Source organism: Aspergillus aculeatinus (genome assembly GCF_003184765.1).
Source record: "Aspergillus aculeatinus CBS 121060 unplaced genomic scaffold BO66scaffold_22, whole genome shotgun sequence".
Classification (NCBI taxonomy): Eukaryota; Fungi; Ascomycota; class Eurotiomycetes; order Eurotiales; family Aspergillaceae; genus Aspergillus; species Aspergillus aculeatinus.
In genome coordinates, this window is record NW_020291491.1 from 370,750 (window position 1) to 395,278 (window position 24,529).

The 24,529-nt window shown below is 53.0% G+C and overlaps 9 protein-coding genes across 9 annotated transcripts; 6 read left to right on the forward strand and 3 right to left on the reverse strand.

Moving 5' to 3' along the window:
• Positions 1 to 595: 595 nt before the first annotated feature.
• Positions 596 to 2,909, forward strand: BO66DRAFT_450970 (FAD/NAD(P)-binding domain-containing protein; the record flags this gene model as incomplete). Its single annotated transcript, XM_025651846.1, has 3 exons — positions 596 to 999; positions 1,064 to 2,860; positions 2,893 to 2,909. Exons 1-3 carry the CDS (start codon positions 963 to 965, stop codon positions 2,907 to 2,909), a joined length of 1,851 nt encoding a protein of 616 aa, XP_025504399.1. The 5' UTR covers positions 596 to 962.
• Positions 2,910 to 4,123: 1,214 nt separating this feature from the next.
• BO66DRAFT_82851 (ATP-binding protein) lies at positions 4,124 to 6,806 on the reverse strand. The gene is made up of 5 exons (XM_025653638.1): positions 5,728 to 6,806; positions 5,464 to 5,652; positions 5,348 to 5,407; positions 5,152 to 5,294; positions 4,124 to 5,088 (listed from the first exon to the last, which is right to left on the reverse strand). Exons 1-5 carry the CDS (start codon positions 6,560 to 6,562, stop codon positions 4,180 to 4,182), a joined length of 2,136 nt encoding a protein of 711 aa, XP_025504400.1. The 5' UTR covers positions 6,563 to 6,806; the 3' UTR covers positions 4,124 to 4,179.
• BO66DRAFT_438201 (uncharacterized protein) lies at positions 6,611 to 7,814 on the reverse strand (the record flags this gene model as incomplete). Its single annotated transcript, XM_025651045.1, has 2 exons — positions 6,611 to 7,307; positions 7,372 to 7,814. 2 exons carry the CDS (start codon positions 7,812 to 7,814, stop codon positions 6,611 to 6,613), a joined length of 1,140 nt encoding a protein of 379 aa, XP_025504401.1.
• Positions 7,815 to 8,305: 491 nt separating this feature from the next.
• On the forward strand, positions 8,306 to 10,474 carry BO66DRAFT_428622 (uncharacterized protein; the record flags this gene model as incomplete). Its single annotated transcript, XM_025650417.1, has 5 exons — positions 8,306 to 8,469; positions 8,535 to 8,880; positions 8,955 to 9,153; positions 9,211 to 9,435; positions 9,503 to 10,474. The coding sequence occupies 5 exons, from the start codon at positions 8,306 to 8,308 to the stop codon at positions 10,393 to 10,395; spliced, it is 1,827 nt and encodes a 608-aa protein (XP_025504402.1). The 3' UTR covers positions 10,396 to 10,474.
• A 1,458-nt stretch (positions 10,475 to 11,932) lies between these two features.
• Positions 11,933 to 12,736, forward strand: BO66DRAFT_401260 (putative endo-1,4-beta-glucanase; the record flags this gene model as incomplete). The annotated part of the gene is made up of 1 exon (XM_025648754.1): positions 11,933 to 12,736. One exon carries the CDS (start codon positions 11,933 to 11,935, stop codon positions 12,734 to 12,736), a length of 804 nt encoding a protein of 267 aa, XP_025504403.1.
• A 1,458-nt stretch (positions 12,737 to 14,194) lies between these two features.
• BO66DRAFT_373707 (putative MFS transporter) lies at positions 14,195 to 16,242 on the forward strand (the record flags this gene model as incomplete). Its single annotated transcript, XM_025645554.1, has 4 exons — positions 14,195 to 14,776; positions 14,835 to 15,258; positions 15,313 to 16,054; positions 16,110 to 16,242. Exons 1-4 carry the CDS (start codon positions 14,522 to 14,524, stop codon positions 16,240 to 16,242), a joined length of 1,554 nt encoding a protein of 517 aa, XP_025504404.1. The 5' UTR covers positions 14,195 to 14,521.
• A 1,715-nt stretch (positions 16,243 to 17,957) lies between these two features.
• BO66DRAFT_420290 (PHD finger domain-containing protein) lies at positions 17,958 to 19,548 on the reverse strand (the record flags this gene model as incomplete). The annotated part of the gene is made up of 3 exons (XM_025649865.1): positions 17,958 to 18,895; positions 19,022 to 19,192; positions 19,302 to 19,548. 3 exons carry the CDS (start codon positions 19,546 to 19,548, stop codon positions 17,958 to 17,960), a joined length of 1,356 nt encoding a protein of 451 aa, XP_025504405.1.
• A 760-nt stretch (positions 19,549 to 20,308) lies between these two features.
• On the forward strand, positions 20,309 to 21,540 carry BO66DRAFT_391710 (SGNH/GDSL hydrolase family protein). Its single transcript, XM_025647319.1, has 4 exons — positions 20,309 to 20,659; positions 20,715 to 20,754; positions 20,819 to 20,897; positions 20,957 to 21,540. The coding sequence occupies exons 1-4, from the start codon at positions 20,521 to 20,523 to the stop codon at positions 21,479 to 21,481; spliced, it is 783 nt and encodes a 260-aa protein (XP_025504406.1). The 5' UTR covers positions 20,309 to 20,520; the 3' UTR covers positions 21,482 to 21,540.
• A 1,055-nt stretch (positions 21,541 to 22,595) lies between these two features.
• Positions 22,596 to 24,334, forward strand: BO66DRAFT_322008 (uncharacterized protein; the record flags this gene model as incomplete). The annotated part of the gene is made up of 2 exons (XM_025643741.1): positions 22,596 to 22,797; positions 22,857 to 24,334. The coding sequence occupies 2 exons, from the start codon at positions 22,596 to 22,598 to the stop codon at positions 24,332 to 24,334; spliced, it is 1,680 nt and encodes a 559-aa protein (XP_025504407.1).
• Positions 24,335 to 24,529: the final 195 nt, after the last annotated feature.

The window sequence follows — 24,529 nt, forward strand, 5'->3', positions numbered from 1 at the left end:
CGCCATGTTCACATCTCGAACCGTTCATGGTGTGTGATAAAGTTTATCATCGAAGGGAAGAGGTTCAAGGTTCTGACGAACGTGTTGTCATAGTGCATGGTGCTACTGTGAGGAAACTGTTTCGGCTGTCGAGTGGTCGCTAATCGTGAGTGTTCATAGGCGGCTCAAGTCGTGAAGAAACTCTCTTTTAACGGCCACCGAGCTCGTTGGCGGAGTCTTAATCCGTGATGCGAATCTGCCAATCCTGAAGATATCTGTAGATCTCGCGCTTTGGCTGTGGCCTAGGCTCGGGGTCTGCTTTCTTGGTTGAGGGTACCATTCCCCGTGAGCTGGGCACGCACGGACTCGATGTCGCGAGGTTTGGCCCCCATGAATCGGGTATCATGATTCAGTTCACAATGAGCGATTCCTGCATCGGGAAATGCTCCACAGTCAGGCTCAAAGTCAATCAATTGTACTAGCAATGGGCTTGGAGACTTGGCTCGGGTCGCCTCCTGCGATTTCGACTATGCCTCTTCTCCTCGTGACAAGAATGAGTCCTTTCAAAGCTCTACTCTTCTGGTCTGTCTACTCACCTCATGATAGCAAGTATCAGGTTTCGTGAACATATACACGACAATTCACTGGTGTCGCCATTGTGACTTCATCCGCTGGATTCCGAAGCATCATCCAGAGCTAAATGCACCATGATCTGTTGAAAGTTCGACCTTATTCGTCGGCTGAGAACTATGGAACGTCAAGAACCTGATCCGCGCAGGCAATAACTTTGTATAACCTGATTTACCCAGCATGAGACTTGATTTTCATGAAGTATCGGCTTGAATCAGGTATGATGAAATGAGGCTAGGAGCAACGAAGCACTTTTGCTGGGAGGGATAAGAAGCGACGAGGTTGTACGATAAGCCCAGTGATCCCAGAAGCAAGCTTATCGAATCCTGATACATCTCGTATCTACGGTAATCATGGCAGAAATGAACGATATGGTGGTCATTGGCGCTGGTAAGTCGCACATTGTCACCGAGGAGGATGTGCTCCACTAATCAGCTGTCGTGATATGCATCAGGTCTGTATGGCCTCATGGCCGCGAAGACGTATCTAGATGTCAATCCCACTGCTAGCGTGGAGATTCTTGAAGCGAGTCGTTCTGTGGGAGGAGTGTGGGGCCGGGATAGGCTGTGCCGCGGCGTCAAGACGAACAGTATCGCGGGAAGCTATGCGTACAGCGACTTTCCCATGTCTGAGGCACGCTTCGGTGTGAAGTGGCACCAACATGTACCAGGTGAGGTGGTGTACAAGTACTTCGAGGCCTTCGCAACCCAGTACGATCTCCACCGCCGTATCCGTCTCTCGTGCCGTGTTGAAACCGTGGAGAAATGTTCCGACGGGTCGTGGTTCATCTCAGCCATTCAAGACAAGCAACCCATCACGATCAACACACGTCGTCTGATCGTCGCAACAGGCCTGGCCTCCGAGCCTGTTATGCCCCAATACCCTGGCGCCTCATCCTTCGAGCGTCCACTACTCCACTGCAGAGACCTCGCCAGTCACCACGAGCTATACCATACCGCGAAAGCTGTTGCAGTGGTGGGAGGCTCCAAATCCGCCTGGGACGCCGCCTACCAGTTCGCCTCCCTAGGCACCCGGGTGCACTGGATCCTGCGCAAGTCCGGCCACGGGCCCGCGCGCCTTTTACCGGCACAGGCCACGCCCTTCCGCCTCTGGATGGAGAAGATCGTGACCACGCGGTGCATGACCTGGCTGAGCCCCTGCCCCTGGGGCGACCCGGACGGCAACGGCGGCGGCTGGATGCCGCGCTTCCTGCAGGGCACGACGCTGGGCCAGTGGATCTCGCGACACCTCTGGACCTGGTTCAGCAGCACGTGCCTGCAGGACCCGGCCCTCGTCCGCAGCGCCGAGACCCGCAAGCTGCAACCCCAGGCCATCAAGCCGTTCACCCCGGCCGGCGGCTTCAGCGCCCGCAACTACCCGCCCGACTTCTTCCAGTACATCGACAGCGGCATGATCCAGATCCACACGGCCGACATCGACCATCTCGCTGCCCCGGGCCTCGTTCACTTGCATGACGGGCCCTCCCTCGACGTCGACGCCCTAATCGTCTCCGGGGGCTGGCAGCACTGGCCGACCATCAAGTTCCTGCCCGCCGAAGTCCACGAGCAGATGGGCTTCCCCCGCACCCAGGGCGCGCGCAACCCGCAGGCTGAGCGCATCGATCGCGAGATCCTCCTCCAATTCCAGTTCCTGAACAACGGTATCATGGATAAAGCCGCTGTCGCTGCTGCTGCTGCTGCTGCCGCCGCCGCCGCGGCAGCAGACACAAAGGTGCCCCACCGCGACGACGCCCCCTGGCGCCTCTACCGCTTCATGGTGCCCCCGGCCTTCATCAATGACCGCAGCATCGGCTTCGCCGGCTTCGTAGCAACAACCCTCAACGCCGTGTGCGCGCAGACGCAAGCCCTCTGGCTCACGGCGTATTTCAGCAGTAGTGGGGGTGGTGGTGACGATGACAACCGCTCAGACAACCCCACCACATCCTTACCAGTAGGCCGAGGCACCCCCGACCAGATCTGGCGGGACACGCTGCTGCACTCGCAGTTCTCGCAGTGGCGGTACCCCGGGAGCTTCGGGCACCGGTTCCCGATCGCCTTCTACGAGGGCCTGCCGTATGTGGATCTGCTCTTGAAGGATCTGGGCTTGCGGGTCAGAAGGAAGGACGGGGTGCTGCGCGAGTGGTTCGAGAGTTATGGGCCTGAGGATTATTGTGGGATTGTGGAGGAGTGGTTGCGGTTGTGGAGGGAAGGGGAAGGGCGAGGGCAAGGGGGAGGGGATAAGGTTAAGTGCAGTGAGTGACTGGGATGCATTGATGCGGTATAGTACAGTTGATTACATGATGGAGGGCCTTGGTTTCCTTTAGCGTTCCAGGTCTTTCACATGCAGGTGGGCATTTCGGAGTGCAGCAGCGTTTAGTACAGTGAATAGCGTCTCGTCTTTTGGAATAGTCGGATGGGAGGTGTTAAGTAGTACGAAAATACCAAGCCAACCTACGAGCCGGGGTGATGCACCCTGTACTTTAGTCAAGCAGACCGCGAGGCCAAACATCAGCATTTATTCCCCTTTATACATCCGTCCGAAATTCCAGTAGAAAGGGTGTCTCAATATTTCACGCAGACCACGAATATTAGCCTACCCCCCAAATTCTAACCGTGTGTCGTTTGGGATTCGTTCTAGCCCGGCTGTTCATCTGGCCAGGCTGCAAAATGCTGTCCGCTCGTGGTCCTGACTAGGATCTTGGGATCCCAAGTTACGATTCTTGGTGGCTGTACTGCCCATAAGAGGCTCCGGATGCTGCACCAGCGAGCAGAAGAATCGAAGGAATCAACGCTTTCCAGTAGGGAGTGGTACGTGCAGTGCAGTGCGTATCGGTAAGTGGTTTCCAAAGAACAACCCCCCATTTCAGCAAAAGCTACTTACTCATCAGCGTAGTTCGGTCTCGGCTTTTTGAATATCTGCGAAGCGGACGATGGTACAAGTAATGGTGCTGGCGGCACTGGTGATGGGGGTAAGTGATTGGATGATCACTAGTTAGTGGGGTTGGAGTGGGGGAGAAGAAGAAAGCAGGAAGTTAGTATTGAGGATACCGTTGGCGCTGTGCACCACTCACATATTACAATCATTTCTACAGTTATCTATGCGTCAACAACACTCTGGTTGATAGTAAAGGATAACTGTTCTGAAGATGCATGAGATATGATGCTCTATGGTGGGCTGGTGGTTAGCCCTAATCGAGATCAGAACAGAGATTGGGTTATCAGGTTACTCTATCTAGCCCACACTCATCTACACAGTATCCACCTGCCTTGACTGTACTGAAGCTACATGCCGGGAGGTGAATAGTTGGTGGGAGACTACCAGCGACTGCCTTCTGTTGTATGTTTTTGCCTCTCGTTTGGATTTCTGAAAGCTCAGGGAGGGTGGCTTATAACTTCTAACTACCCTGTCCAGCATGTCTATTCCAAAAAGAGCATTTCAGCTCGAGTGTCCTATCTCTAAGATACCCGATATAATCAGTGCTGAAGTAAATATGCAAATATAAGGTGTAAGACTAGCGTCTGTACAGGTCTTCACATCCATTCCTTCTAAATCGACCACCGAAGCAGCCATCTAGCGACTGTCTTTATTCTTTCTCGAAGATCGCGTACTATCCTTTCGGGTCTCCCCTGGCCCATGCTTACGTTCTTTGGTCTGCGAACCCTTCTTTCGATCTGAGCGCTTCCGCGACTCTCGCAATGAGGGTTCTTCATCTGAGCTGGAAGGCTCCTCTTCCTCTTTTCTCCCTCTCTCTGAACCATCATCGCTATCCTGCTCGGAGGAAGTATGCTTGTGGGTCTCTGCCTCGCTGGATTCCGTCATCGAAGTCTCAGAATATTCGTTTACCTTTCGCCGCCGGGGGTCGGCAGCACGACTGGATTGATACTTCCGATTGTCTCGTCGGTCGCGGTCTTCCTCCCAGTCATCCCTGCGGGTTGAGCCCTGCTTCGCAAGGTCCTGCTGGCCCATACCGTGGACGGTGTGCAGGTAGTCATCGAACCGCGTGGAGGCCGCTTCGACCAGCCTCAAGTATTCGGCCTTGAGGACCGGGGTATGCCTCCGCTCCTTGCCCTCCGCGGCGGCCTTGGCATCCTTCTCGGCGGCCCGGTCCTCAGCGATGGCGATGGCGATGTGGAAGGCATTGCGGATCTGGCGGCCGTTCCAGCGGCGCTGCGGGTCGTTGTTCCGGTAGTGCTCCCGGGCGAAGTCGCGGATCTCGTCCCGGTTGACCCGGATCACGCTCTTGCCGCGCTTCTCGGCCAGGCTCATGTTCTCGGCGAAGATCTTCTGCGTGGAGCGCTTGTCGAGCGGGGGATAGTAGAGGCTGATGTGGACGCGGGACCGGAAGGCTTCGTCGATCTTGCCAACGCGATTCGTGGTGAGGAAGAGGATACCCTGGTAATACTCGAGGACACGTAGGAAGACTGAAACCAGGCTGTTGTGCTTCACATTGTTCTCTCTCTGGCTCAGGAAGACATCGGCCTGTTGTCGGGTATTAGTTCCGATGCCCCAGAGCATTTTCTCCCTTTGTGTTAGGCAACTCACCTCGTCTAATAGGAGAACACATTTCCACTTCTGCGCTTGAGTGAATATATACTTCAGGCGAGATTCCACGTCGGTGGCTGTGATTCCCAGGTCACCACAGGTGATGGGGTACAGTGGCAGGTTACAAAGCTCAGCTACACATTCTATAGGCCGGTCAGTGTCTTCTTACTGGGTGGTTCTCTCAATCAATCCTTACCAGCAGTTGACGTTTTCCCCACTCCTGGTGCACCATGGAGGAGAATGATAAGTCCCTTGCCTGCCACTCGGAAGATTAGCTCGTTTCAAGCACGCTACAGAGTTCTTGCAGCGTACCCTTCCCTCGGATAAGATCCGCTTGTGAGTTCCGATCCAGTGCTTCCTCACGACGATGACGGAAATGCGCTTGGACAAGCGAATGGACCATCTGTTTGTGACCAGGGGGCAACACCAACGAGTTCCATCCACGATCCCTCGGTTGATCGGCGCCAGCATCGAGGTCCACGTGGTTGAGATCAATCACCGCTATTCCAGCGTTAGCTCCAGGGCAAATGCAGCAGAGGCTTTGTATATATCAAGTGTGCATGTCCATGTGCTTACCCCATTTTCGATCTTTGAGCACAAATGCGAAGACTCGGTTGGGGAAAAGGATAAGATCCTCCTCTGGCACGTTCTCCGGGTTGTCATCGAGATAGCGAGTATCCGTGGTCAGCAATCTGTTCTTGGCTATGAAATCCTCCATCCTGCGATGGTCGATGTCGAGATCGTCGTATACACGGTCATTTTCGCAACAATCCACTCGGAGACACCCTCCAGCGGACACCAAAGTAACTTCGGCTCGGTTGGATCCCTTGGGTGGATTGACACCGAACTCTACTCTATAATTCCAACCTGGGTCTTTATCGCGGTCGTCCCAGATGGCAGTCTGGAAATCCACAATGACTTCGCTGTCGATTTCCTCTCCCTCGTGCAGATTCGGTCCCCTGTATTGCAGATGCGTGCCTTTTGAAACCCGTAAGAATTTCCGACCACTGGATACCAGAGTTTCCTTGAGGACCTTGGGATCTTCGACGAATTTTAGAGGATAAATGGGCAGGTTCTTCACTCTGAGCCGCCCAGAATATGGTTGGATGTTGAAGGTGTGAGTGACCGGGCCAAACCTTTGCCCATCGAACTGAATCTGGTAACAGTGAATAAGAAGGTCACTCTCTTTGGCTGGGACTTTATACCCATCCCCGGAATCATCGTTTTCCAACGCAGGGGGGGATAAGTATGGGCGACCGGCAGTGACATAAAGCACCCGATAGGCATGAAGAGGCTCTTGTCTGGTTATCACTACTTGTCCAGGTTTGAAGATATGCCAAAGGTCTGAGTAGTAGATTCTCTTCACGGAGCCCATCTCCAGTGCCTTGAGGGGAGCCAGTTCGTGGTCCATAAAGTCGATCAAACAACACAACTCTTTGTAGGCTTGCTCCGAGCCGTATTATTCCAACATCCTCTCTTCTTCCTCGTCGCGAGAGCTCCCGCCTTGGTGGAACTGATGAGAGCTGCCGGGATTCTGGCTCGAAGTCGAGGTCGGGGACGGTTCTCCGGTGGGGGTCGGCCCAAATTTCCTTCGCAACTGCGCGTGGACACCACGGATTGTCTTTTCATGCTGCGCAAGAATCTTATATGGTTTGAGCAAGACAATCGGTGAGCCCTCCTTATAGAGCTCTAAATCCAGAACCTTCTCCAGTAGTTTCTGTAGGGACGTTCCGTTGATGCGGATCCGATCCGGCATTGGCGAATAATCCCCCGCGGCCAGTTGCGACGCGTTTGCTGTAATCGGAGCATCCTTCGGGGTTTCGTTTTCGTCCTGAAAGCGCATTATATCTCGCAAGAACCAGGACCGGCGTATGTCTTGCAGGCAAAGGATGTTTCTTGCATGGAAATTCGGCCAGATATTATGTGGAATGACCGCCTCGCCAATGAGGACGTCGATGGCATGAACATTGCTAATCTTCTCCTGTTCCTCCTTTCGTTTAAAGTCCCGCCACAGGACCGGGTTCTTGCTTGGGATCGTGGCCTCGGAGGAGACTTTTTCGGCTTCATTACCCTTGTCGGTCTTTTCACACATCTTTTCTTCGCCTGCATCTGGACTGGCTTGTTGGGTTGCAGTATCCCTTTCGAGGGCGAATAAACTGTAGGCCAGATCCGGTGGGTGAGATTCGTCCACAACGTTGGAGGATGGAGGAGAACGCTTACCGGTCATCCACCAGCCGGAAATATGATTGAATCATGAACGACAGCATTTCACTTTGTGCAATTCTTGACTTTAGTGACAACTTTCTCTCAAAATAACGCAGAATCTTTGCCGCACCGGTCAGATCTTGATGCGAATAGGAACCGCCGCTCCATTTATCATTCGTGTAATCATCCCAGGCCTGATGTAACTTCTTTATCGCCTCAAGGACTTCTTCAGAAAAAGTCTCCGCGGAAAGGTCAGGCTTTATCGCTCCATGTAGACCTTCGCTGTTGGCGTCAACTGGTGCGCCATCCTCTGGTTGAGCTGGTTGAGCTGGTTGCTGATCAGAAACAACACCAACGGCGGACTGCTCGCCATCTCCCGTTTCGAGAACTAAGTTCTGTAACTCCAGGTCACTGTGCTGAGCGACAGGAGGCGTGGATAATTGTGTAGAAGTCGCCATGGTGCCGTGGTGAATTGGGTTGAAGGGATTTGCCAATAGCTGAGTCTGAGAGCCTTTGGGGGTGTTAGGGGGGGGGGAGGGAAGAGGCTGAATCTGGGAGAAAAGAATCATTGCTCGCCTCGCCGACCAAAAGTACCCCTCGAGTGAGAGGAGGGGCTGAGGTTGCCATGTTTGCTTCGCTTATTGTAGACTCATCACTATCACCGACGCTAGAAAAGGCCACACTGCGCCTCGACCCAATCAGATTATCTTGTGGGCTTTCAGCTCCTGCACACCCCTGGTCGACACATCATCCTGGTGGAGAAACCTCCTGATCATCCTGCGGCTTTCACAGAACGAACTCAGAACGAACTCAGAACGAACTCAGGAACTACTGCATTCTAGGGTTGCAGTCATGATTTGTTCTCAATTCTCTCCTTGATCTTCCTGAAGGACAACAATACGACCGACTTCGGAAGCATCATCTCTCTGTCTCACGATCGAGAAGCACGATGACCACGCATGACTGGCCTCCTGGCGATCATCTCCCCGAACCCCCAGAGATCTTTGCTGAGCGGATATGGTCAAGTCTTCTCTCTCATGCAGCAGCTCGAACCACGAATCATGCGGATACAAATCGAGCGCAACCGGAGTCCCAAGACAAAGACGAGGCTGAGTTTGTTCTTGTCCTTCCACCTTCGGGCGTGACGTTTTTGGTAGAATTGACTTTTGTTCTCACAGAAAGAGTCGCCAGCAGGCTGAGGAAGCCAAGGTCAAGTTTGTCAAAATCCTCGAGGCCTGGGATGCGGAGCACGACAAAGAGAAAAGCAACATGAGTATGCAACGGAAGCGGGGTAAGGAATCGGTCGCGGCGAAAGTGCGGGCCAACATCACTCAGATGCACAGCTGGGAGGACGTCTTCGCCTCACTTCGAGAAGCAGAGGATCACTACAAAACCTCGAGCAAGTTCCGAAAGTTGTTCCGAAAGGGGGCAAGCAGGGCGGAGGCAGTGGGTCCCTTCCTGGATCTGATCCCAGACACGGACTATACCTCCGTTGTCTGCGGGGGGATCAAGTTCATGTTAGGTGTGAGTATGGGCAAGCAAGAATTGTGATGGCAATACCATGAGACCACCCAGAATCTAATCATTCATTTCGACAGGCTTGTTCGGCGGCGAACCGATCGCGGGAGGAGATTTTCGCCCTGGTTGAGCTATTGCCCGAAAAGGTGGAGCATGCAAGCCAGTATGCCGAGTTGTACAGCTCAGAGCCAATCCTTCAAACCGCTACCTGTCAACTTTACCTCAAGATCCTGACCGCCATGGAAGCTATCATCGATTTCTGGACCAAGGACCGTTCATGTACGTACGCCCCTGTCGCCGCGCGCGCCCCTCTTGACTGTATGCTAACCATCGCAGTCGAGTTTCTGAAACCACTCTTCCTTCAACGCACATACCGACCCCTTCAAGCCGAGCTCGACGATGTGAAAAAGGCGTCGGAGACTGTCGAGCGCACAATTCAATTCTGCGATCGGAATCGATTTATTGAGATTGCGGACCGGGTGCGAGGAACGCAGGGGACTGTTGCTGAGATCAAAGCCGTGCTTATAGAGTTCCTCACCCGGCAGTCGATGAACACCAAATGTATGTTCTGATTCCCTCGCGAAGTGACAACTCTCCAGAGATGGGATCAACTCACCACAACGCACAGGGTTCCAGGAAATCCTGGTGCAAATCTCACAGCACAAGGCGGAGTCTACCAAGCCCCGAGCACACATAACTCCCGGAGAAATCATCCAAGCCCTGGAAGCGGCATTCCCCTCGGTCCTGCCGTCTACGGACGATAGCGATGCAACGACCCACGGACCCCTGCAGCGAGTGCTCCAAGCCGGCTTCTCCATGGCAGGACCGGACCAGCAACGGACGAGCTGGACGATCTCCGACCCCAAAGTCCACAGGTGGTTCAAATCCCGGCACTCGCGCGCGCTGGTCGTCCACGGAAACTGCGCCCTGCAACGGATCAGCCCCCTTTCCTTCTTCTGCGCGCTGCTGATCGAGAGCCTGCGGAGCCTCGGGCCCATCGTCGTCTTGCACCACTTCTGCGGGTTGCACCCGCCGTCCGACCACCGCGACGTCGGGTCCGCGGGCTCCATCGCGACGGCCGTGCTTCTGCATCAGCTCCTGCGGCAGTGGACGTTCGGCGAACTCGAATGTCTCGGCGTCGACGACGCCCAGGCGTTCCGGGGCGCGGTCTCGAACCTGACGCCGGACTTTCTCGTCTCGATCTTGCGCAAACTGATCAAAGCCCTCCCGCGCCGGCAGCCGGTCTTTCTGATCCTCGACGGGATCAATTACTACGAGACGCGCGAATTCGGCTGGGAGACGAAGCGCTTGGTTAAGAAGCTCGTCAAGCTGCTCGGGGCGGGAGGAGCGCTGTACAAATTGCTGATCACGAGTACCACCCGCGTGCTCGATATAGATGAGTATTTCGAGAATGATGAGAAATTGTATGTGCCCGTTGAACCGACCCCGCGGGGAGTGGGTGCTGCGAATCAACAGCTAAAACGGAGATTCACTTTTGGGCGGTCGACCAGGAGTCAATAAGATGAGGGCACAGTAGAAAGAAAAGTAACCAAAAATCTCAGTAGGAACATAAGTCTCCCAGCTGAAGGCTGCAAATCGTACAAGAAAAGCTTGAAAGAAAACAGTTCTCGTAAGCATAATTAGCGCTAACAACATTGGAAGTCCTCATAGCCCTAATGGTACTGGTATCATGAAGGGGGTCAGAGGTCCATGTTGACAAGGAACCTATTCACACTAAAATAAGCATCATTTTAGCTTATATGTAGATGATCTAGGATCGGGGAAGACGGAAGAACGGGTTGGTGACTCAGCAACATGCTGACCGATTGTCTGGAAAAGGGCGCTTGGTGACCGCTGTTACTTCTGCTGTTGTATGTTATATCCTTTCTTTGGTTTTATATTGCTTACCGTGGCTACTGGGAAGTGCGTACAGTACTCGGCTCGGTCCGCACTCAGCCAGGCAGATGAACGTCGACGGACCCTCATTGATGCCCCACTCGAAAAAAGCATGCACCGGACAAGTCTTACAAATTCAGATGCAGAACCTATTGAAAATCAACGCACCCAACCGACATGCCATCTCTTCACGGCAAATGTGCAGATGACTCTCCCTCTCGGTGCAGCCAAGCCCTTGGGCCCTGTCCGCCGTCGGAGGCAATCCCGCTTATCCGTCGTCCATGGTTAATTCGAAGCCCGTCCGGTAATTTAGCCATGCGCGGGGAAAGTGATCTGCAGGTACATTTATATGTACATCTCAGTGCATACAGTACTTCTTCTCGCCGATTTGTTTGTCTTGAGTGGTTGATAAGTGCTGGTGCGGAGGGCCAACGCTTGCTCTTTTTCGTGCAGTCCTTCGTACCTTTTGCGGACTTCAAACCACAGAGAAGAGATGCTCGTCATGGTAAGACTAGATCATTCCTTTTAGTATAACCATAATGGCACAAATGTATACGGCGGAGCTTTCCATTCTCGAAGCGGACCGGAGATCTGTCTTGGCCGAAGCGCCATACGACCGAGCGACCACCCCCCCGTGGGGAATCAAGCTTAGTTCTGATGAGCACCTCAGTCTTGAAGAGCAGCCGACAAGGACCCAGCCGCGTCTTCAGACCTGCACCGAGCTCGTCAACGTGAAAATGCTGCACATTCTTGCGTCAGTTACCCCGGCTTTTCTCTTGGCTGGCCACACAACCCTACCATTCACGAGCGGAGATGGTATTCCAAGGCCTTGGCTCTGGAGTCGCAAGACAGACCTTTGAAGTCTTTCTTGCTGAAGTATCTCTCCTCGCCCGTATGCTCGAGCACACGATCCCGTCCTTGGTTCTCAGTCAGCGGGATACACGTAGCTCTTGGCTCTATAGGTCGCACGCCGTGGACCCTTTACGGGGAAAGCTCCGTGAATCGGATTCTGGAAGAGAGGAAAGAGTGTAGTGGAGGTTCCCCAGGGAGATGAAGATATAAAGGTCGTACTCGTCCCGGTGAAGACAGTTGAATCGACAGACTCATCTATGACAAGCTCGTGTCAGCATTGATCCGACGATCTACTTTGAATAGCATCAACATGCTTGTCAAACTCATCTCTTTTCTTTCAGCTGCTACCAGCGTAGCTGCTCATGGTCACGTGTCAAACATCGTGATCAACGGGGTGTCCTACCGTGGATGGGACATCAATTCGGACCCTTACAACTCCAACCCTCCGGTGGTGGTTGCATGGCAAACACCCAACACAGCTAACGGCTTCATCTCCCCTGATGCATACGACACAGATGATGTGATTTGTCATCTGAGCGCCACGAATGCCAGAGGCCACGCAGTCGTTGCTGCTGGAGAGAAGATCAGCCTCCAATGGACGACCTGGCCTGACAGCCACCATGGCCCCGTCATCAGCTACCTAGCCAACTGTGGCTCCAGCTGCGAGACAGTCGATAAGACTACCCTCGAGTTCTTCAAGATCGATGGTGTTGGCTTGGTGGATGAGAGCAACCCTCCTGGTATTTGGGGAGACGATGAGCTCATCGCCAACAACAACTCCTGGCTGGTGGAGATTCCGGCAAGTATCGCGCCAGGATACTATGTACTGCGTCACGAGCTGATTGCTCTGCATGGAGCTGGAAGTGAGAATGGAGCCCAGAATTACATGCAATGTTTCAACCTTCAGGTTACTGGAACCGGCACGGTCCAGCCTTCCGGAGTCCTGGGCACGGAGCTGTACAAACCCACAGACGCTGGGATTCTTGTCAATATCTACCAGTCGCTCTCCACCTATGTTGTTCCTGGCCCGACCCTGATCCCCCAGGCCGTCTCCCTCGTTCAGTCGAGCTCCACCATTACCGCCTCGGGCACGGCAGTGACAACCACAGCTTGAGCGGCGACCGCAAACGATTGACAACCGTCGTGTCTAGTACAGACTCGGTTGACCAGATTGTTGTGAGATTGTTGCTGGAGTGAAGAGATGAACTATAGCTGTTTCTGGAGCGCATGAAGGGGTTCTGTTTCTCCTTGGCCAAACAGGGCGATTTCTTGTTGCGAATGTTTCTACCACCACTCGTTCGTACATATAGTTGCCAACAGGAAGTGTCAGTATACCACATTCATTCAAAACAAACTCAACGAATATGTTGTGAATTGCGCAGTATACACTTTGACTCCGTAAGATACTCATTAGTAGACTCCTGCGGGCAATAGTGCGCCCCCATGTCTGCCGTGTGTTGGTGCAAGAAGGCGGTCGGGTGGTGAATAGTCCTCACAGAATTTGCTGGACAATAGCGTATGAGCGGGATCTGTCAGCTTATCACGGGTTGGAGCTACGCTACCGTACTGTGTTCCAGCTCTCGATCAGATTGCTCCAGCATATTACCCAACCTGGTCCTTATCAATCGCGCGGTACGGGCGGTCGGAAAAGTGACCCACAGGCTGCACGATTCCCTAATACATCTCACTGAGAGTTGTTCACATGAAGCAATCTGCTATCATACTGACAGGTGTGGTGCAAGCAGATGAACCCGGGGTCAAGAGGGGGGTCCGACCGCTCGTGGAGTGCACTAGACCGGCATTGATTAGTCTTGCATTGTTGTTTGCTTATCAGTTATAATCAGATTCAACCAGCAATTAACACAGACAGACCCTGCTTGCACTAGATGCAGCTGAGCTAAGAGCTGGTCGACTAGGTGCTGTGTGGGGGGAGGCCACAGGAATTGGACTCACATTGCCACCGACTATCTCGTTGCAGACGTCAGCTGGGCTTGTCTTGACCGGTGCCTCAAGAAGCTAAGCGCCACATTCCTTTGCACTCACACGCCCTGACTCCTGTTGGGAAAATTCCGCTGCTGCGAATCACGTTTCCGTCAAGCTTTGTGGGGACCGGAGAATGCGACGCTTAGCACTTCGGAGATAGAATGCAAAGAGCTGCAACGGCCGCATCGTTTACAAACGCTGGAGGCCATGGAAATTGACATCTCACTCTTCAAGTTGGTGTGAAGTTCTTTCTGCTGTCTCATTGCCTGGACTATTTTCGAAGCGACCAGTGCAGTTGGTAAGGAGGCAAGGGCAGTTGAGGCCTTCCCCACAGATCCGGGGTTGTGAGGAAGGGAAGACCGAAGTGGGTCAAACCTCCCGGTCGTCCGGGGCAGATTGACTAAAAGGGCAAGATCCGAGTCACTCCTCCAGCACACTTAATTCCGTCTTTTCTGTTCGCTTCAGCCATCGCCACCTTCCACATCGCATTGATTGGGCAAGCGAGGGGTTGAGAATGCTGTTTGTGGGGATCTCACCCATCCCCACGCTCCTCTCCACACCTCGTGTCCAGCTATCGCCTCCTCTCACTCGCTGATGGCCCACCCCCAGACATACGTACGCAAACCCCGGACCTCGCTCAACTCTACAATCTAGATGCATTGCCCGTCAGAGCAATTAGCGCTTGTTCAACTTGGCTCTAGCTGCGGAATATGCGGAGAAGGACCGTGAGCAATGGCCGTTTCGCTTATAAACCTGGACGGCCCTTATCTGGGGTCCAGTCCTTTACACCCCTTCCACTCTCTTCCCTCGAGAAATCTCTTGACAAGTCGCCCAACAGTCGTGGTCCCTGTCAGGAATAGCCTTACCAGCATCACAACCTCAATCAATCGATAACTTTCGCTCAACAAGAGGAGTTATGCCCTCCATCGAAATGACGGAGGACGTCCGTCCTTCTTCCTCGCCTAAGACCCACGAAGAAACGAAAATCGAGAAAGATAGCAGCGAATACTTTGAGAAAGTTGAAGAGGGTCCCTCTTCCTATGCCGAGATTGCTGCCGCTTCCCTGTCACAATCACACAAAGACTATCTTATCCAGCGCCATGGAACTCTAGATCTGGATCCGATCCCCAGTCCGTCGGCCGCGGATCCATACAACTGGCCCCTGTGGAAGGTAAACTGCTTGCATCTTCCCCGACGATTTAGCATACTAAGCATGCTGCTTCCAATAGAAACTGTCCAACCTGATCCTCGTTGCCTTCCATGCCTGCATGGCTACCTTCACAGCGTCCATCATCCCCGCCTACTCCAGTATTGCAGAAGACTTTGGAGTATCAATGCAAAGAGCGAGTTACCTTACCTCATTACAGATTGCCATTCTGGGAGGTGCACCTTTATTCTGGAAGCCCTTGTCCAACCGCTACGGACGCCGACCAATCTTCCTTCTATCACTCATTTGCAGTCTGGTATGCAATATCGGCTGTGCGAAAAGTCCTGACTACGCATCTTTGGCTGCATGCAGAGCCCTTACGGCCTTCTTTATCTCTCCTGCAGCGGCGATCGGAAGTGCCGTCGTTACCGAGACATTCTTCAAGAAGGAACGCGGCCGATACCTTGGTGTCTGGACCTTGATGGTGACGCTCGGTGTTCCAGTTGGTAAGTCTTCTCTCCGCGACCGATTGAGATTTCATTTCTAATAGTGCCTTCCAGGACCATTGATTTACGGATTCATTACATACAGAGTCGGTTGGCGGTGGATGTTCTGGGTTCTGGCTATTGTCAACGGCGTCCAATTCGTCTTGTACCTCTTCTTCGGCCCTGAAACCCGATACCTCGGCGGCAGTGCAGAGGGTATCTCCGACTTCAAAGCGCAGTACCTTTCTTTCCGGCGGATCGACCCGACTCCCCTGACGTTCCGCGAGTTCCTTCATCCTCTGTCCATGGCCAAACGACCCAGTGTGATGATTCCCGCATGCGCGTACGCCATGGTTTTCTTGTTCGGCAGTGTCATGATCACGGTGGAAGTTCCCCAACTCGTGCAAGTCAAGTTCGGACTCAACGCCGAACAACTCGGCCTCCAATTCATCGGCGTTATTATCGGCACCGTTCTGGGTGAACAGATTGGTGGCACCATGTCTGATATCTGGATGAGCCGCCGGGCACGCAAGACTCAACACCGGCCTGAGCCCGAGTATCGTCTCTGGCTCGGCTATCCCGGTGTCATTCTGACAATTGTCGGCGTGATTGTCTTCTTGGTGACTATTCAAGAAGCCAAGGCAGACCACTGGGTTGTTTCCCCTCTGGTCGGCACCGCCATTGCTGCCTTTGGCAATCAGCTGGTGACGACTGTCATGGTCACCTACGCCGTCGACTGCTACCCTGAGGATTCGGGCAGCGTCGGTGTCTTCATCACCTTTGTCCGTCAGATGTGGGGCTTCATCGGTCCATTCTGGTAAGCTTACTGTCGATGCTCTTCCACCAGTGAATTATGTGCTAACATCAAGCAGGTTCCCCGACATGTTTGACAATGTTGGGATCGCCGCCAGCTCAGGAGTTGGAAGTGCCCTGATGTTCCTGGTCAGTTTCTTGCCTATAATTGCGGTGCAGATCTATGGCAAAAAGTGGCGTCAGGCTGCTTAGGAAGATAGTTTATGATATTTACGGTTTCTATGGTTCAATCACATTTCAGCTTATCTTTACTCGAGTATCCAAGGTGGGAAGCATCTTGACAATGTAAATTATCCAATAGGGATACCCACATCAATCACCTGCTACCAGAGCCATGTACTCTGCATAGTCTACCCCAGCTTTGTAGTGCCGCCAGCCCCATGGTCCTCCACGTGGCAGTACGAAACCAACCAAGGCAGCTAAACATTAACCCACTCATGACTACTTGGTAGACAGCCTCAAACACCCGCTAATTGCCCTTATTGATTGCCTTCCATGAGTCCGAGCCAATACAGTAGACTGTGGGGTTTGTGCGGGTTCTCCACAGAAGCGAGCCAAGAGACTCTTTCCCTGCATCCATCCCACATCTCCCCAAGATTAGAAATCATGTACTATACGTTTGGACAGTACTTGGAGCCTAAGCATCAAGCACAGCTAGACAAGCACTATCCTCCACAGTTGCATTCAGCGATATAGACATCTATCTCCCTAAAAGTCTACGTCCGAAGGTGATTAAATTGAGTTTACGACCTTAGCAAAGTCGGTGTAACGACCGAACATCCTCGGCCGAACCTCAGAAAATGCGTAATCCGGCACCCCCCTGCCCAGCTTTCTCCCCAAGAGGCATGGCAAAGCTTACACGATCCTCGGATCCGGTAGCCCCTGTCTCTGGAGCAACGCTCTGCGATATGGGATACTATCTTGCTGTTTTTCCCTGTGGCTTTGACTTATTCTCATCAACTCCTGAATTTGTTATTCATGGATTGGCCACAGCGTCTCCAGCTAAAGCACGATCTCTTCAGTATCTCCTCCGAAGCCCAAGGGAATCGAACAGGAGCAAGCTCCGCTCCATCTCCATCCCCCTCTCCGGCCGAGATAGCCCTCAGTGTACAGCGCAGCGCTGTGGAGCCAGACGCCCAGGACGCCACCACAATCCCACACCTCCCGCTCTGCCTCGTGTCACTCACAGGTAGGTAGGGAGTCCTTCCCCCCCCCTGTATTTCCACCCGTCCACATCTCTCTCTCTCTCTCTCTCCACAGCGCCACTCATCCCCACAGCCCTCTCCACAGCGCTCACATCAGCTCTCCCCAATCGTTCTGGACGGTAGACTCCTCCACAGCTGCTTCTACTCAGTAGCGCCAGCTTCACTCGGACGAATGGGTGTGAGTTGTGGGGCGGAATCCGTCCGTGTGTTGTATACTCGTAGCAGCATCGTTCAGATCCCCGCGGATGTATCCATGGTGACTTCGTCGATACACTCGATTCGGTGGGGAGTTATTAATTCTTACTTTGTGGCATGGTGGGTTCTAGATCTGGTTGAGGTGCTTGTGGGAGTATACGATACGATGTACGACACAGGCAGGGATTCATAGTCCCCGTCTCTGGGCTTCGATCCTATAAGACCTGGGTGCATCCCCACATGTACAGTACTTTGCTTTGGTGCTCGTGGTCCCCACGGGCATGCTGGGCAGTTGCTGCCGTTTTGTGACTTACGAAAGCGGTTGGGGGTGCGATTGTGGTTGTCGAGGCGAGAAATGCCTGGCCTGGGGCAGGAGGGTCCAGAGTTGATTCTGACGGAAGAGCTGGGACGGAGAGCTACAAAGCAGAGATGGAATCCTCTCGGCTTCTACAGACCTGATCCCTCTAAACCAAATACAGGATTGCAATCGCTAGGTTATCATGTATCTCATACCTCGTCAAGGCCGTATGCTAGACCGGAGAAAACGCGATTGAACCGGATGGTGTAATTGAGGTCGTTGGGAGGAATTGATAGGCCTCTAAAAGAGAACCGTTCAGGCCGACGGGCCGCTAGCTTCGCCGTGCGCAAGTTGAGCACTTTTACCTCACCGTCGACAGTCACCTTGCAGCTGGGCTTCGATCCTATCTTCCGGCGTGCTCTGTAGATACCCCCGGCCTCCAGAATATTGCTTGCTCCGTTTTGTTGGCACTCTGTACATAAATACCCATCACCTTGTGATTCAGAGCTGAGACTAGCGCACTTCCTGTGGTACCACGTATAACAGGTTGAGCAGGAGACACCGTCTCCGTTGGGTTTGTGTCGTTCTCCACAGCATGGTATCGAGAAATCAAAACTCCGCACAAGGACTCTGTCCAATTGAGGAAGAGATGAATAATACCATCTATCCACCGCGGTAGATGCTCGGGCAAACGAGATTACGTCCTTGGGTGCCAAGGCCTTGAGTATTCTATCAAGAATCTCAGTGGGTATGTTGATTCCCCATTTTTCCCTGTGGGGTATTTTCCAAGGGTTCGAAGATAGAACAGAAGTTAGAGCTCGAAATCCAGGTGAGGGTTGTATGGCCGAAGAGTTGATGACGAGAGGTATGGTCGGCGAGTACTGTACACCTGTACCAGTTATTTCGACGAAAGTAACGTGACCTAAAGAGATTAGAATAACATGGATAACAGGCTTTTTACACTGTTCCTTATCCAGATATCTCTGAGTTTCTTGGACAGCGTTCTCAAGCGTGTCTGACGCACTGTATACAGTGACTAGAAACCCATGAAGCCAGAAAATGTTTTCAGACGGAGCCGACCACTTTGGGATAGAGTAGGATCCGATTGGGATCTCTCCTATAATGTTTTTGGGGATCCCTTCGGTGTCTGTGTCGGATAGTATTTCGAGATCCCATGCAGCGATACGCAGAAGGCCAATGGCAAGGGTCTTCCGAAGACGCGAGTCATGTTACCAGGACGGTAGGTCATCAAAATAGAACCGCCACAGAAAACCGAAGTCTGTAAATAAACGAAGTTGGAGCTCAGTCAAAGACGTGGGCTTTGCGATGTTTATCTTGAGCGTTGGTGATATTGTTAGTCCCGTTTCAGTATACTGTGTGCGATGCTGCTTATTGATATCTTCGTTATCAACAAGAATATCATCTAGCGTGCTGAGTGAGGGATCTTCGATTGCAGCAAGCTTTGCCTGTCGGATCAACCGGGACAGTGCACCGTTGATGGCCGTCCACTGAGTTACCGTTAAGAGTCCTAGGTCCTTATCGATGTTGTATACATAATCTAAGTTGGTGTGGAGAGGTGATGGGGAAAGGTATTGATTCCCAGTCCTCAATGGCGGTCGTCGAGACTACCTTTCTGACGGTTTGCAGAGTAGCAGGTGCGTCTGGAGAAGTTATACGCCCCGTTGGTTCGTGAAACAGGCGGTACCACTTCCCTATACAGGTGTTGATTTTGCATACAGCCATCGTCCCATCCTCAGGCTTACCATCGACATGTACATTCCATAAGCCCCGAATACCCATGTTGTGGTAACTATTCGTGGGCCATGGAATATTGAAGGAATTTGTTTTCTTGATGGAGGATGATGAGAGCTAAGTTGAGCATGCGACGGGATGCGCTGAAGCCCGGGAGCTAATTATCCGCTCATCGATTGGCAAGTGGCTGGCTTACAGAAGGTCATGTGATACATTTCAGCGCTATTGATCTGACTTGCGCCGGTTATTCAGAATGATAAGATAGATATAGGTAGACTGATTGCCGAGGGCTCTCTAATACTCCTGATATATTGCTCAAGTGAATGACTAAGGTAGGCTTGCAGTCAAGGTGGCTTCTGTGGAAGGCAAGTGGTCAAGTACTTCATACATGATTTGCTTACTACCTTGTGTATAGCCCTTGTGGTAGTGTGGGTACCTGTGACGAATGAACGAAGAGATAATTGATTTCGTAGAGATAAATCAACAAGTCTTAGTATCCGCACATTCTGAATCTCATCAGCTATGCATATTCAATAATGTTTCCCATCAAATTTGATACTTTGATGTCCTTAGAGATGGACGCATGAGACGTGTTCTTGTCGCAGATGTTCCAAGGATTCGGGTACCTCTGCGGACGCTCGTTGGTGGAGAAACTTCGGGAAAGAGTCCCTCATTCCCCAATCCCAGCAGTGGCCTCGCCGGAACCTTCGGTGCCTGTCACGATTATGAGATCAATATATAGGACACTCGTCTTCTCACTTTCAGGAACGCAGTTGTCTATACCTGTGCAACAGCAAGAATAGGCAAGTATAACTACCGGTCAAGGGTCAGTCAGGTTGGTCAAATTGCTTAGTAGCTGCATCGGTTATCGTTATCGATCGACAAGTTAGATTGGCCGTAAGCGCTACTAACCCCTCCCCCACTAAGCAGCTCGAAATAAAAGCTTCGTCTCGTTGGAGTGTGTTCTAACTATCTTCAATCCCCTTTATTCATCTGCAGGTACTTCTGTACTACAACAACATGGCGAACGGAGTCCCAGCAAATGGGCAGGAGCAGCCCTACAAGCCGTACGATCAGATCCTTCTGTTCGGCGATTCTATCACCGAGTTTGGTAGCAACCAGGATATGGGCTTCGGGTTTCACGCCGCATTGCAGCATGGTGAGTGAAGCTCCCTGGACACCCTCGACTTTAGACTATACTAACTCGTCTGTAGCATACAGTCGCCGCTTCGACGTGGTGAATCGTGGCTTAGCGTGAGAACCCATGTGTCGCACTACATCCAGTAACCAAACTGACCCTTCACTGCTCGGACTGTAGCGGTTATGCCACCTGCCACGCCATCAAAGTGGTATCGCAATGCATCCCTCCCCCGGAGAGGGCCAATGTGCGACTCATGGTAAGCCACGATCGAATCCTCCTTCACGAGACAAAACACCTGGATAACACTGATTATAGACCCTCTGGTTCGGCGCCAATGATTCCTGTCTCCCCGCTTTCAATCAGTACGTCCCCTTGGAGCAGTACAAGGAAAACCTCAAACGTATCATTCAACACCCCGCCACGGTCGCGCAGAACCCGCGCATCCTCATCATTACCCCGCCTCCAATCAACGAATACCAGCTGGAGTTCTTCGACAAGGGCAAGGGGAACCCGCATCCGACGCGCACGAACCAGAACGCCAAAGTCTACGCTGAGGGCGCCCGCGACCTCGCAGCTTCCCTGGGGATCCCGGTCGTGGACGTCTGGACCGCATTCATGACGGCGGTGGGATGGAAAGAGGGTCAGCCCTTGGTGGGGTCGAGGGAGTTGCCGAACGACGAGAAGTTCGCGCGCTTGTTCACCGATGGACTACATTTGACCGGGGAAGGGTACCGCATCGTGTACGATGCATTGATGAAGGCGATTGAGGCGAACTGGCCGGATATGCTGCCGCAGAATATTCCGATGATTTTCCCTCCCTGGCCTCAGGCTCCGCGATGAAAGGTTGGTGTCGGTTGTGGAGTGCGGGATTGTATATACATACATAGATCAGAACGTAGCTTAACTAAGAGATCTCCATCTGCTCTGGGTTGCCGTTGCTAAGAACGTTGAGGTCATAATACTTGACCACTGTAATTCAATACATGTATCTGTTAGATGAAAGAACGATGTCAATGATGCACCACGGTACTCCGTAGCAACAAGAATAAATTGGAGGAAGGTCAAAGAAATGGCGATGATGAAAGCGGTCTAGATTCAGCCGAGGGCGGTTGCCGCCGGCGGGTCAAGGTTCCAAGTTGGTTTCCAGGCTGTCGAATTGGGATCCCCTCATGATTTCCAATCCAACGGCACTTCACAACCTCCTCACTCTTCCCAGCCTTCCTTCGCTTTTTATCTCACTTCTCACTATACTCCGGCTTACCAAACTCTCTCACTTATTTGCCATAAATCTCGCATTGATCCTTTTTCTCAGCTGTTTCCTATCGGCCCGCTCACGCCTTCGTTTCCTTGATCCGTCGGAAAGAAAGAACCCACCGCCCATCCTCGCCTCTCATCAGACCCCCTCAGGCCAGGAATATCTCGCGTTCTCTACTGCTGCTCTAGGAATTGCCGATAGAGATTCGTGCTCATAACCACTCCTTGCTCGATCTTCAGACCCTCAACCGGTGAAGTGGTCGTCCTCTACGCTGCATCGCTCAACCTCTGCTCCGACGTCTCATCCGTTCTACCCGCATATCCTCCCGCCTTTTCCTCTCTACTCTTATCGTCCATCGTCCGGCACGCTTTATCAGCCACTTCCTTCGTATATCGGCCATCAAGTGTTTGTATATGCCTCTAGATCACTTCACGGATATTCGCATTTAGCAGACCGGGTGGACGGCCGTAGGGCCGTCTCACAGTGTACGAGGGAGGAGGAGTTTCGGAGGAACAGCGGACCGTCGGAATCAGCAAGCGGGCCTGACCAGATCACTGAGGACTGGGCGATAACGGCACTTCATACGAAGACTGTGTTGTATGTGTGATAGTTCTGGGGAAATCGTGCCGTCAACATTCTGTTAGAGGTTCTTGGGTCTGCCGCCCATCACTCCGCTTTGCACACTTTGCACACTTGGACATGGATGCACAGTTCCCTTTTGCCTCACGCGACGACATCTGGCGCGTCTTCGAAGAGATTAAGGAGCTTCACGCCGCCCAGTTCGAACAGGCAGAGCGGATAGCAAGACTCGAGCGGCGCAGAGACGAGGATGCAAGGCTGAGAAGCGTGTGGGGTCCTTTATCGCCATTTCCCACCTCTGTTGGGGGCACAATCCCGGCGGGTATGTGTATTCTTTGTGCCTTATCTCCGGAGTTTGGCTAAGATGTCATCTGTCTACAGAGTCGGTCTTCCATACTCCCTCCGACGCGTTCAGGGGTTTCGATCAGGGAAATCATCACACGGTGGTCAATACCATGGGTCTGGAAACCGAGGAGGAGCCTAGGCGTGGGACCTCACGGGCCAACAGCGTTCGGTTCGACGAGAGTGCCATCCACGGTTACTATGGACAAGCCAGTCGATCTACTAGCGAGCTGCCGTTGAGGACGGGAAGTGGCCTAGGCAGCCACCCTATGACTGAGCGGTCGCTATCACATCGGTCAGACGGACGACAAAGCTCTTCGGGGCACTCCCACCATTCCGCTCGAACGAATAGTCTAGGCTTAGAGACAACCAGCAGAATGATGGCTTCTTCCGCTGTAGGATCGCCACTCATTCCCTCGCCCGGCTTTTTCCTTCTTGGGCCAGTGCCGTGCATCATCCGGTGCTGGTTGACAACCAACTTTTCCAACGAGTCCCTATTGTATGCGGCTGTCTGCACCGGCTCCTATACCTCTTCACTGGGGTATCCGATGGTCCGGAGATTCGGCTGGGAAGATCAGCTGGTCCAGGACGGCGAGGTGCAGTACATCAAGCTCCCTATGTACCTTCCCGAAGCTAGCGTGCACCAATCCTCCTCGCGGTCCAGTAGTCCTGCCCCCCAGGTTCCTACTTTGACTGTTCGGTTCCTGGTTCGTGAGATCGACCCCAGGGACTCGTCCGTGCAGATTGTCCTTGGCAGTGATGTGCTCCGCTCCCACAACGCCGACGTGCTGTTCTCTCAAGATAAGATCATCATGGTCGATGACGAGCGTAATAAGATATCCATCCCTCTTGTCCGGCCCGAGGACGACGCTGTCTTCAAGTCACTATGCACGGCTTCGGATGTTTCACGCGCGGGCTGGAAGGAGCGACAACCCGTCCCAGTCGATGCCCCGGCGGACATGAATGGCCATGCGCCTGTGGGTGTCATCGGACGCCCTGTCAGTACATCTCGACGAGCAGCATCTACCAGCGACTCAACGCAAGATCTCACGGAAGACTCCGAGGATAGTCGAAAGGCGCATTTCTCGGAGACACCGGAAACCTTGGCCGATCCGGAGCCAGTTCAAGGACAGGTGAAGCCTGCCGGGATCGTGTCGAGTGGGCCGGCTCGTGCGGAAGCGTCCGGAGTTTGGGGCTCGTGGAAACGCGATGCCAAAAGCGATCCGAATGCCTCCGCGGCGACGGGCAAGCCTCCTCGGGGCCGTACTATGAAAGTACTACGGCCTAGCAAGGCGCCATCTCGATCGGTGACGATGACCACCGGCCCGGGCAGCAGCTCGCCGGCCGATGTTGTGCAGCCGACCTCGACCCGCACCTCGCCCGACGGTGGCGTGCGCACTGCTAAACCCTGGGCATCCAACCCGGTTGGCGGGGCGTCGGCGTTTGGATGGCTCAATACGGCGTCTCAACCGTCCACTGCGCCTCGTAGCATGACGACCGGCACTGGCTCTAAATGAAATAGATTAGGGCGCAGGGTCCACGGCGTAAATTTCCCCTCCGATTACTTTTGTGTCTGTCTGCAGTGTCTAGTAATGACCATAAACGAAGCAATGTTAAAGGCCTTGACCCTTGCATACTCTCATCCTCATATACCTAGTGCAGTACTTGGTAGTATAATCTGTCTACGAAGTACCTCAAACACAGTCTCAGCT

Coding starts and splice junctions, on each gene's coding strand:
- BO66DRAFT_391710 (XM_025647319.1), top strand. CDS start 20,521: ATGGCGAACGGAGTCCCAGCAAATGGGCAGGAGCAGCCCTACAAGCCG. Junction 20,660..20,714: donor TCACGCCGCATTGCAGCATG/GTGAGTGAAGCT, acceptor ACTCGTCTGTAG/CATACAGTCGCCGCTTCGAC. Junction 20,898..20,956: donor GGGCCAATGTGCGACTCATG/GTAAGCCACGAT, acceptor CACTGATTATAG/ACCCTCTGGTTCGGCGCCAA.
- BO66DRAFT_82851 (XM_025653638.1), bottom strand. CDS start 6,562: ATGGACCACGAACTGGCTCCCCTCAAGGCACTGGAGATGGGCTCCGTG. Junction 5,653..5,727: donor GCTCAAAGATCGAAAATGGG/GTAAGCACATGG, acceptor ACGCTGGAATAG/CGGTGATTGATCTCAACCAC. Junction 5,089..5,151: donor GTGTTCTCCTATTAGACGAG/GTGAGTTGCCTA, acceptor ACCCGACAACAG/GCCGATGTCTTCCTGAGCCA.